The sequence below is a fragment of the Amphiprion ocellaris genome, chromosome 11, assembly GCF_022539595.1.
Source record: "Amphiprion ocellaris isolate individual 3 ecotype Okinawa chromosome 11, ASM2253959v1, whole genome shotgun sequence".
Taxonomy (NCBI): domain Eukaryota; kingdom Metazoa; phylum Chordata; class Actinopteri; family Pomacentridae; genus Amphiprion; species Amphiprion ocellaris.
The window spans coordinates 8,351,983-8,364,424 of NC_072776.1; the positions used below are offsets into that span (position 1 = coordinate 8,351,983).

At 38.9% G+C, this 12,442-nt stretch overlaps 2 protein-coding genes across 6 annotated transcripts in view; both read left to right on the top strand.

Moving 5' to 3' along the window:
• LOC111586361 (disintegrin and metalloproteinase domain-containing protein 23) overlaps positions 1 to 3,002 on the top strand; it is a 39,372-nt gene extending 36,370 nt beyond the window's left edge. For 2 of the 5 annotated variants that reach the window (XR_008603251.1, XR_008603249.1), the window contains 2 exons: positions 144 to 329; positions 1,175 to 3,002. Coding sequence is in view for 2 of the 5 variants with exons in the window: in XM_055015296.1 (XP_054871271.1) it covers positions 1,175 to 1,220 (46 nt within the window). In the remaining 3 variants the exon portion in view is untranslated. The remainder of the gene's footprint in view (positions 1 to 143; positions 330 to 1,174) is intronic. The other 3 variants (XM_055015296.1, XM_055015295.1, XR_008603250.1) reach the window with 2 other exon arrangements.
• A 5,291-nt stretch (positions 3,003 to 8,293) lies between these two features.
• Positions 8,294 to 12,058, top strand: LOC118469321 (protein FAM237A-like). The gene is made up of 2 exons (XM_055015634.1): positions 8,294 to 9,456; positions 11,520 to 12,058. Exons 1-2 carry the CDS (start codon positions 9,093 to 9,095, stop codon positions 11,621 to 11,623), a joined length of 468 nt encoding a protein of 155 aa, XP_054871609.1. The 5' UTR covers positions 8,294 to 9,092; the 3' UTR covers positions 11,624 to 12,058.
• The last annotated feature ends 384 nt before the right edge of the window (positions 12,059 to 12,442 follow it).

The window sequence follows — 12,442 nt, forward strand, 5'->3', positions numbered from 1 at the left end:
ATATTTCTGCATGTTGACTTGTTGATTTGGAGGAGGTCAGTTCATTGCACAAAGGCTGAGCCAAACCCAGAGTGATTTGGTCCAGGGGTTGCCGTGCTCTCATCGCCTCCGTGATCTTTTTTCTCAATCCGTCACCCTTTGAGGCTGAGGCTTTAAATGGAGTGGTGAGAGCGACAGAGACAGAGAGAAGCCAGGACTTTTTGTTGCCTGCAGCCTTTGTGCCATGGCTGGCCACACCCACCTGGATGGCCAGGCTCCGCCCTAGAGCAGAGCAGGACTCTCGGACCCCGCCCACACCGGCTGCCATTGCTGCCTGCTTCACAGACCTGGTACAGACACGGCGCATTGCACTGCATGAACCACGCACAGCAATAGTGCCACCTTCTACTGGCCTACTATTGGAACAGGTGCATGACAGAGTGATAGAAGCCCCACAACAAGCCACAGTACGGGGAGGTTATGCATCACTCCTGTTGTCGTAATCGTTGTTGTCCCACTGTTGTGGTAGTAGTTCTTGTTGCTGCTGCTGCTGCTGCTGTGGTTGTTGTTTATGTGGTTGTCTCCTCTTTCCCTCCTCTATAGAGTATATTTTATGTTAGCTCTTTCCTCCCAGATGGTTATGTTTTGAGTGGAACTAATGTCTTTCCCATCAAAACTGGTAATAAGACATGTCTCCTACACTTCACCTTGTATACTGATGTTGCACGCACCAGCCAATCAGCACTTGTCAGCAAGAAGGCATCAGAGGAGATTTACAATCATGAAACTTCCAAACTGGGTTATTTTGAAATTAGACTTCATTGTTTTTTTGGCAGAAAAGTGGGTAAATGTTCTCATTTAGGTCACATCCAGCCACTAGTTACTGCAATATGTTATTATAAACTAAGAAGTTTTGTGACTTTAAATACCTCTGACTGTCTTTTTGCAGGAAAGGCTGAATCGGCCAACGTGGACCAGCCTTTCCTCACTTCAGTATCTTCAGCCATTTATTTTAAAGTCCTCAGAAAGTGCAAAGCTTTCATTTGGCACTCTTGAATGGGACAAAAAAGCAATTCGTAGCATTATCTTATGAGCACAGCTGGAGAGATGAGTGTGGTTGCTTGTCCAGGTTGCTAGCTGTGTTGCAGACATGACTACTGCAGACTCTGACTCCTGTTTCCTATCTCCTCATAAGAAATGTGAAGAAACGGCGATACGACCCCAACGCCACAGCCATTTAACCCAAGGAGAGATGGCAATCAGAGACGGACTCCTCCAAGGCTTCCTTAGTTGGCTACCTGACAGCTGGACTGCACTTAACTGCTGCTGATCTTTGGCATTAGATTTACTTGAAAAAGACATAGTGGACATTTTGACAAATTCCATCGTAGTGACATTATAAATGCAGCCTTCTCAACTCCACCTCACCCATGTAACAACTGACCCCCCTTTCTCCCTATCTCCCCCACTCCCATCCTGATCTCTAGAGTGACAGAGCTCCTCTTCCATCCTTTAGTGCCAGTGCACAGGCGTTCAGGCGGAATCCACACCACTCTCTCACCTGGCATGATTATCCACACAAAGCGTGCTGCTTGCTGGCCTCCTGGCATGAAGAGCCCTCTTTAAAGGGCTCTGCATGGCTACCAAAGCTATGAATATATCGCAAAAAAAACATACAAAAAAAATCTTTCCAGTGCAGGAGAAAGCCTCGTTAAAAACCAAACGCGGTCGAAGGCCCATTAAAGCTCCTGTAGTTCACGTTTGGGTGCTGCAGAAGATTAAGGAGGCTGCATGTGAGGTCCCATAAGGGCGGTGCAGACCACATAGTGAATGCACACACACAAAACTACTGTACATAAGTAAAGAGTTCAGGTTTGGAATTGACAGCATATTTTACAAGGACATTAATTGCTTTTGTGTTTTTTTTTGTTTGTTTTTTTTTAATCTCAGCATGTTGTATAGCGGGTGTTTTTGGCAATGTTATTGAAGAAAAAAGACACTGAAATTCTGATCAAAATAGTGGACAAAGCAGCTGTGGTGTCGAGGAGAAGCTTGTCAGTTCTAGAGAGATTCAGACTGTGATCACGTTCGATTAACGTCACGAGATTCCTCCCCCCAACCCCCCCGAAGTATCCTCTCAACAGTGACTCAAAAGCCAAAGAACCAATCACCTGAACATATGGATGTTGTTGCACACAGAGCACTTTCCCCCCCCACTCTGTCTGCAGCCAGTGGTGCCTCTCGTACTGCTGAGGGCATGAAGTCTGTCCGTGCAGACGCTCACTTAACAGTCCTCATCAACACCCACTATACTGGCTTAGCCTTTTTTGCTCTCATAAACTCTTAGTAGGAACCAAGTTCAGCTCTACTGGTAACGCTGCATGCAATCACTATAGTGGGCTTATAATTCTATATGGGAGTCCCCAAAATCCGCAAGAAAAATATGCTACAAAAGATAGGTGCATGTCAAACAACAAAAAAACATTTAACTTTTATTTACTATGCAAAGAGAGATATTGCACAAAAGTATGGGTAATAGTGATAACAATATAGACATGGAATTACAAAAAAAAAGACTGCTAATCAGCTAATCTTTTGTATTTGGCCACTCCCACCTCTCCTTTCATTTTCGCTTCAACGTACTCAGACTGTGGATGGACAAACAACTACACAAAAGAAGTGAATTACTATTTCCAGTGAAATGCGAGAGAGCAACCTTTTACATTTGTGGAACTGAAAAAAAATCATTTTTGTGTGTTTTTCATCCAATCTGATGTTTTTAATCAAACACAAACACACACATGCACACACAGACACACACTGTATGGTGCCTGTACATATTGGGGCCTGAACAGTTTCCTTGTGCAGGGCTATCATTTCCAGTCCAGCTGATAGTTGGTGTGTTCCAGGTGCTGCCATAGCACTGGCATCGTTGTAATCCTCCATGTTACTCATCGTCTAGTGTTCCTCTCTCACTGCATCATGTACAGTTGGACCGATTAATAAACTACTGACAAATTTTATCTGAGCATCCATCTTTTTCTCTGCCGCACTGATTTTGATTCTCGACGCATCACTGCTTTATGACAAATGCGATGAAATGAGACATCTACTTAGTGGAGCTGACTTTGTCTGATTAACTTAATAGTCTTTGACAAATGAAGACCATACTTCGCTGTATATCTGATGTGGTGTCATTACTTGAAAGCCTATTATCCCTTTAGGGTGTTAAACAATTCAATTTTCATTAGAGTTCTTTTACAAAACAGAGAGGATTTAATAATCTCATTTAAATGTATGAGTCGGTTCCTGCAGAGAGGCTGCTCTGCTTAAAGGAACAGTTACACATTTTCTCTAACATGCTGATTCACTTCCATGCAGAGAGTTTTATAATGGATATTCCCATACGACATTATTATTAGGTGGTACTAATCAAACTTTCTTGACTGTACAACACAAATACAGTGATTATGGTCAGTACTCTTTCTCACTTTTTGCTGATAATATAGAATATAGTATTAGCTTTTCTTTATAAATTTATAATGTATTCTCAATACAGGAACACCTTAGCTTTTGATATATTTAAAAATACATAAACTTGTGGGTGCTTACAGTTAAATGTGTTTAAATCAATATTGTTATGATTCATAAATGTAACATTTGAAATTAGGACTTAAACTGTGCAGAAATGATAAACGGTTGCTTTGTAAAACTAAAGGACATTACGGCAACATGGAAATTCAATTATAGCAACTTTTTAAAAACATTATCCACAATGATACAAGTTAAATATTGTACCAGTAGTGTACTTTTTTATTTTTTAAAGGGTGATAATGGTTATGAATACACAGTTTTTTCATGTATGTTTGACCTTTATCATACAGACAGTATATCACTGAGTCACTGAGAAGAAAAAAATAATTTAATCACAACTCAATAAATTCACATAAACAACATACAATCTTGCTAAATACATGTAAAACAACAGCCAAAAAAAATCATGTTAAAATGCTTAAATCTGTCTTCTTTTAAATGTATATAAAGAATACTAATTATTTATGACTTTATTTCTTATGTGCAGTTTTAAATTGGATATATTTGTAACAGAATTTCAATCAGCTATTTTACACGTCATAACAGAACTGTTATACATAATTCACAAGTAGTTCTTCAGAGACATTACAGACAAACATAAGGGAGGAATACAATACCTTTGTTTTTCTTGTGAGTTTTTTTAAAAACCGACTTTTACAATTATATTCTGCACTTGATCTGTTTTCATGAACCAAATGGGTTCTGCATCTCAACCGTAACTGTGGTTAAATCTAAGAATGCTGTCATCTGAGAGGAGATTTCCAACTTTACGTCAGCACTGTCTGTAGACGCCACAGTCCTGTTATCACACTTCAACTTGTTTAATGGCTCTTACTTGTGTTGTATCTACTCTCAGATATACTTCGCTTTGGATAAAAGCGTCTGCTAAATGACGCTGTAAGATACCAATACCATCTTAACAATAACAGTAGCAGCAGTTCCTGATTTCGGAGTAAGATAGATTCTTATTTTAATTGTTAAATCACTACATGCTGCACTTTACTGTAAGAGACCAAAGAATATAACGCTTCCAATCATTTAGTCTCTTTTAGCAGAAAGATATTGAAGTAAATGATGGTTAACAAAAATATTTGTAATTTGAAACCCTGGAAGCGGCCAAAATCAATATTTTGCAAATGAACAATGAATTATATGACTCTTATGTGAAGGGAAAATCTTGTATCTTCAAGGAATGTCACCCAACTCTGTACCTTTTGAGCATTTTTGTGCATTTCGGATCGTTTTTGGCTTCCTGTCTGTAACTCTTCATTCGTTAGTGTCGTTCCTAGCTTTTTGTGAGTGGAAAGGGTGCCATAAGCTGCCTCACTGACACCAAAATAGAGCCTTTAGCAACTAAAGAGCCAAGCATTTCCCTCGAGAGCTGGTGGAGACCAAAAACAGATCTAATATTGCAATATTGGACTTATATTCATCAAATTACCTAATATTAATTCTAATATTGCTCTTTGTCTTGGGTATGTTTAGCAAACTATAGATAAATACATATATTCCTATCCTTCATATCCTATTTGTACCCTGCTTTTACCTTACTCAGCTGAGGATAAAGCGGTGTATAGAAAATGGATGGATGGATGTAAATTAAGCTGCACAGTGGCGTAGTGGTTAGCACTTTCGCCTTGCAGCGAGAAGATCCCTGGTTCGCGTCCCGGCTTTCCCGGGATCTTTCTGCATGGAGTTTGCATGTTCTCCCTGTGCATGCGTGGGTTTTCTCCGGGTACTCCGGCTTCCTCCCACAGTCCAAAAATATGCTGAGGTTAATTGATTATTCTAAATTGCCCGTAGTTGTGAATGTGAGAGTGATTGTTTGTCTTTGTATGTAGCCCTGCAACAGACTGGCGACCTGTCTAGGGTGTCCCCTGCCTTCACCTGAGTCAGCTGGGATAGACTCCAGCGCGACCCTAGTGAGGATTAAGCTGTGTATAGATAATGGCTGGATGGATGGATGGATGGAAATTAAGCTACATAACTCCCTGCTTTATAAGACAACATTGATTAGTGTTCATTAAGCCCGTTTTTCTTATTTAAAAGTAATAATTCGTACTCTGCCGCCAGTCTTCCTGTCCAGAAACAACCTAACATTATATTTCGTGTTTCAATACGAGTATGGAAATGATTTTCATTTTAAAGTTATAATTTAGCCCCGCTAAATTGCAGCGGAAATTGTCGTAAAGTCTGCTTATTTGCATCATCAGAAAGATGCATGACTGAGTAAGGAACCCACCCAGTACATTTAGTGTTGGCCTCTCACTGTGAAAGTAATTACACTGGAGATCAGGTATGCATGTGACATTTCAGTAAAAGCATAGAAACGTAGCTCGCTCACCACCCTCTGGAGCACAACTCATCACTGAGTTTGTATTCACAGATGGCAGAACTACCCAACTTCCTGGGGTCAGATCGCATGTTTTTCTGCTGGTTTGTATCTTGAACTGCAACTTGTCTCCTGAGCAGCCAGTACACTAAACACAATTTTCTATAATGCCTTCAAATTCAGAACAATGATTGTGAAATCCTGAAAAAAAACATCAGTCATTTTTCTTCTTCAGCAATTAACTATTTTATTTATATGCAAGCGTGTTAATCAATAGACAACTGCTTTTTGAAATGTACAAATTTATAATTTTATTGGTTGCACGTAGCACAGACACTGTCCTCAGTCAAAATATCAAATGCTGTATGTATGGCACAGTTCCTCACATTTAATAATGAGGTTTAGACTATTGGAAGGGTTTTTTTTTTTTTTTTTTTTAAAGCAACTTTAAAATGTCACGTAGAACTCTAGGGAATTACAGGTGGCATTTTTCACCATTTTCCTACATGTTTTAGAAAAATATTAATTTATTATTTATGCAAATAATGAGTACATTAAGAATAAAAGTCTTTATAACCACACCCTATGGGTATGTACACCGATCAGCTACAACATTATGGCTACTGACAGGTGAAGTGAACAACATCCATCAACTTGTTATACTTCAACGTTCTGCTGGGAAACCTTGAGTCCTGACATTCATGTGGATGTTTGACATGTACCACCCACCTTGGACACATTCTGGACTTAATCTGTTGCTCTGGTGTCACCCCTCTGGACTTCACAGCCGACAAACTCCCCATAACTGATCACTTTCTCCTCTCATTTACAGTCAGACTCACTTCCGCCATCACTAAGACACCACATCCCATCTCATTCCGTAATACTAAGAACATCAACCCCACCACTTTCACTTCACACATCAACTGCCTCCTTGACTTAGATAATCTATCCACCCCTGATGAACTGGTTTCTCATTACAACACTGGATTCCAGAATATTCTCAATTCTGTCGCTCCGTTAATAACCAGATGTGTTTCTTTCTCCATCTCCACCCCTTGGTTCACCCCCGATCTTTGGCTCATGAAAGCCAAAGGTCAGCAAATTGAGCGGCTATGCAGAAAAACTGGTCTCACTATTCACAAAGAAATGTACAATAACCACATAATACATTATAAGGACTCCATTGCCAACATCAAAACCCACTAATACTCCAGTATAATCTCTGCAAATGAAGGAAACACCAACTCACTGTTCTCTCTACTTAACACCATTATCCAACCTCTTTCTGCTACTCCATTATGTCCTTTTTCACTACAAAAATCCAGAGAATCCACCAGCACCTTGGTTCAAACCCCCACCTCAGCGCCTTAGCCGACTTTCACCCATCCACACATTCGTTCTCCTTCCAGCTCCCCACTCTCTTGGAAATCACACAACATATCCAGAAATCCAAACCACCCACCTGTCAACTGGACCCTCTTCCCACACAACTGGTCAAAGCCCGCCTCCCCTCTCTGGTCCCCCTCATTTCTGCCATCATCCACTCCTTTCTCACCACTGGAACTGTTCCAACATCCTTCAAAAATGCTGCCATCAGCCCAATTTTGAATAAACATGGCGCCGACCCCGCCAACTTCGACAACTACCGTCCTATCTCCTTTTTACCCTTCATCTCCAAAATCCCGGAAAAATCAGTTGCCTCCCAACTCCGCTCTCACTTAAACATTGCAGGCCAAGCAACCCCTCAAACCCCACAGCAACAGCAGTCCTTGATAGTTGATACCAGTTGCCAACCTCAGCAGGATAATGCACCCCGATAAACTGCAAAAACTGCTCAAAAGTGGCCCGGGGAACATGACAGATCAAAAGTGTTGTCCAGGATTCTGCATTCCCCAGATCCAAATCTTACTGAGCATCTGTGGGATGTGCCAGGATAAGTCTGATCTAGGTAGGTCCCAACCTGCAATCCACAGAATTCAGTGCCACAGGACATCCCCAGAGGTCCTGTGTTGATGCCCCACTGGGTCAGAGGGGTTTTAGCAGCATAAAGGGCACCAACACAATATTAGGCAGGTAGTCATAATGTTTTGCCTGATCGGTGTTTATGTGTATACTGTATATCATGATAGAAGTGGAAAAATCTGAATCTGTCCTTTCTTCAAATAGATCAATCATGTGTTCAGACTGTCTGATACAGTCTGATTAGTATTGATAAATACTAAATTTATTTAGGATATTGTGGTTGCAGAAGATACTTATCGAGAACATATTGATCAGCGTGGCTATTTATCTGAGATTGCCAAGTGCAAAATGAATTTTAGAAATGGCCTTTTTCAATTTTTTTCAATGTAAAATTTCAGCATTTTTGTTTTCTTTCTGCAGATGTTACACTTTGTATACATGCATTGGAATGCAAGTGATTAGAAAACTAAAGGTACAAATCAACCATACAAAACAACCAAAGAACAACAACAAAAAAAAAAAATCTGAATGAAATAAATAGCAATTGTCTGACTGTGGAAAATGCAGCATTAAAAGAAAAAACCAATGAATGACAAACAGAAGACTGACACAGCTCACAAAGGAGGGAGGCACTGACGTCAGCTGAGACCTACCAGGTATTTACCAACCCCCATCAACACTATAGACTTGGAAGTCGGCCCAGCTTTAGTGGTAAGTAAAATATTTCATTGAAAAACACTTTGCCTGCTACGAATTTCTATTTATATACAGGCTCAAACCTGTTGGCCTCATTGACCTTCATCATGACTGACATTTTGACTTGTATTGATGGCTGCCGTCCTGATTGTGCATGCTGGTTCACTGTCAGGGTTTACGGGGACACTTTTTGGATGTTATTGATGCAACTGTAGTGTAACAAGTTAGAACAGCAGCTGTGAAAAAGATAGGGTTTGGATTTTATGAAAACTGTTAAATATAGATCTAATTATTAAGTAATTTCAGTTTTTATAAGGCACAGCCTTATAGGTCAGTTTTAGGCTTTGCAATTGCAAAAATATCATACTGAGTGTCTGTATTGAACTTGTTTTTGTATTTTCAAAAGTTATATTACATTAAATCGTAAGTAAAAGAAATAAAAAGGAAAAAAATATTAAAAAGGCTGAATAGACAGTTGCACAAAGTGTAACTGCTGAGGAGCTGATGTGTGTCTGATCCTCTGCAGATGGTCCCAGTGCTCCTGAACAAAGCCGTGGCCACAGTGTTTGTGCTGAGCTCCATATGTGCCGTGCTGCTGCAGGGCCAGAAGCCGGGTCAGGTGGACCCCCTGACGGTCCCCCGAGCCAACCCGCAGTGCTGGGACTCCTCCTCGGCGCTGCTGCTGGAGATGCGCTCCCCGAGAATCGCTGACACGGTGCCCGCATTCTGGGAAATGATGGAGACCCTCAGGTCGTCGGACAACGACAAACACACGACGCTGTTCTGGGATCTGGCCCGGGTCTTCTGGAACATGTACTTGGACTGCGTCCTGTCCAGGAGTCACGGCCTGGGGCGGAGACACATCACGGCGGTGCACTCCCTCACTGACAGTAAGCCTCCACCACACTCCTCATTCATGCGTAAAATAACGCCTAGAAATGAAGAGAAAAAGGCAAAATGAATAAGTAAAAATAGACCATTGGTTAGATAGATTTTTTTATTGCGCTTTATATGAAGTTAACTGGTAAATGAAAATATTTATGCCATTGTTTTGGACAGCATCGTCACTTGAAAAAAGTATTTAAGCCTCTGCAAAGCACAGTATAAGTACATGTAGGAGTTTATTCCAGCATTACAGCAGTATTACAATTGCAATTGCAAATTAATAAATATAATAACAAAAGCTATTATTATTATTATTTATTTATTTTTGCAAATTCTTTGAAATTGCAATTGCAAATTAATAAATGTATTATTATTATTATTATTATTATTATTATTATTAATAATAATAATAATAATAATAATAATAATAATAATAATAATAATTGTTATTAATATTATTATTTATTTTTTGAAACTGCCTATTTACAGCTCATTGGCAACTTATTTGGACGTTTTTATTTATGAAACTGTTTTTTTTTTCTTTTTCTGCTCCAATAACTATTGGTAAATGATTCCATCTAATGACACTATTCAAATGAATGACTGTGAATCACAGCCTTTTCACTCTTCATTTATTTACAACTTAAGATTTTATCATTAAATTATGAATTTATAAAAACCTGATCCATGTTTGGAGATAAAACTACTCAACAGTATATAAACTTAAAATGAACTAGTCCATGACCAGTCACAGCATAAATGCTACCTACATTAATGTATTTGTAGTGCTAATAATTATCCAATCTTATAATGTGTTATGTTACATATAGCATTTACAGGAGCCTTTCTTCTGTAGAGTGAGAACAGTGTTTTGATTTTTTTTCTGGTATTGTGTTCTAAATTATTTAAAAGATCTAGAAACATCTTGTATTAATGGTAACAGGCAGAGAGAAAAGTAGAATAAAAAGAGAGACAGAGAGGCACACAAATCAAAAGTCGTAACTGATACAGTTAACACTTTGGTTATTTAAGTAACCACGCTTCAAAATAGTACAGGAGACGAGGTGTGTGTGGGGTGTATTCTCAGACATCTGTAGTTTATTAATGATTCCAGTGCTGAAAATTCCAACCATGTGTGATATGGTTCAATAAAAAAATGTGTTTAAATTGTTACTTAGCCACCTGCTGCCATATTATAATAGTTACTGAGGCACTTTCTATAACACATCCATGTGCACAATAATATCACTGCTGTCTAACTAATGATTTACCTGCAGCTTATAAACAATGACTCTGTGTCATGTCTCACCTGTTGGAGGGAAACAAAAGTCCACAGAGCTATTTATAGTTAGATCCTGAATGATCCTGTCTCCATGTTGTTGATAATCTATTAATGAAACTAATTACCTAATTGAGGTATTGCTGCTGTTCCACATGCATAAATGTTAATGTTATAAATGTTTTGATTGTGTTCTTTTTATAAGTTGAGATAATCATGACAGATATTTCTTTTTTGGAAATATATCAAATTTTATATGGAAAAAAATAATTGTATCTGTGTCTGAGAAATCACGTTCAGCTAAGTTACCCATTCCAAAAACACCTCTCAAGGAAGTGTGTTAATTCCAGATCACATGACCTGCTCCACATGATGTCATTTCCTCCTAAAGAGAAGACTGGCAAGACTCTAAGGCTTTCTTAGTTATTTAATATAAAGTAGTGTGTGATTCAAGTGTGGATTAATGGCATAAAGTATTTCACATGAAAAATACCCACACCCTTGTCTGACAGGAAGTCCATTCGACAAGCAATGGTGAACTCTCTCTTGTATGGTGGACCAGCCTCCATTAAAATTGATTTTAGGTCTGAAAACAGCAAAAATGTCAACTATGATACCTGTCAACTATATCACAAAAAGTCCCACAATTATATATTGACTCCCTGCCTCTAACTTTCACTTCAGGCTGAAATCTCACACTTTCACGCTATACTTCGGCAACACTTGCAGATAGCTGTAATGAAATATGAATACCGCTCTCAACCTTTTCTGCCTATGTGTGTCCTTTAGAGTCCTTCAGGTTCAACAGCTCAGGAGCGAACTTCCGGACCTGGCTCAGTGTCAGAGTGAGACGCAGGGGACACATCAAGACCCTGGACAGCAAACCAAAATAAAACACACACTACAACAAAGAATGAAGGACAGCCTTTATCAATATTTTCTTGGCAACCGGAAAACTACATTTCATTATAATATCAATAGAGGCAGTTAAAGGATACCTCAGATTTTGAATAGTTTTGCTAATCTTATAATTGACATTTTTTTAAAATATTAGGACACCTTCAGTTTTATTATGACACTTTCATTGGGACTTCTTCCCTAAGAAAATAGCAGGCTTAGTTAACTTTTAATTGTTACCCATTTTTACAAGTTTGCTGACATGGCACAAAGAACTGGATTGTTGCTACGGTTACAGAAAGTTTGGCACGTCTGGTTTCAAAAAGATGTAAACTAGTGTGTTCTTATGTTTCATTTTTACATGGGGATGTGAGTCGAGCCAAGTTTTTATTCTATTTAAAAGTGATTATTGTTGTGTTATAATGTACAGACAGTAGATGTTTCCTGTAAAAAAAAGAAAAAAAGAATGTTTGTTAATTTGAAGCACAATAAATGCATAAATCACAGCTTTAAACTGTATGCCCTTGACTATCCCAACACAAACTCATCAGTTAGAAAATAAAAAAAAGAGCTGCTACAATTGGGAATACATGACAGCCAAGTGAAGCTGATGCTGATACACACTGGGAATAACCACTGTGGTCAGTAGGACAGTTTGAACTTTCATGGTTTACTAGTAATTCCAAATAATTTACCAGAGAATTTTCTGAAAACAACTTTGATGGGAATTACAGTTAAACAAAGACAGTGTGCTCTCTTCCATAATTCTAATTATTGGCTGTGGAAGAGAGAAATTAATTCAGAACACCACATTA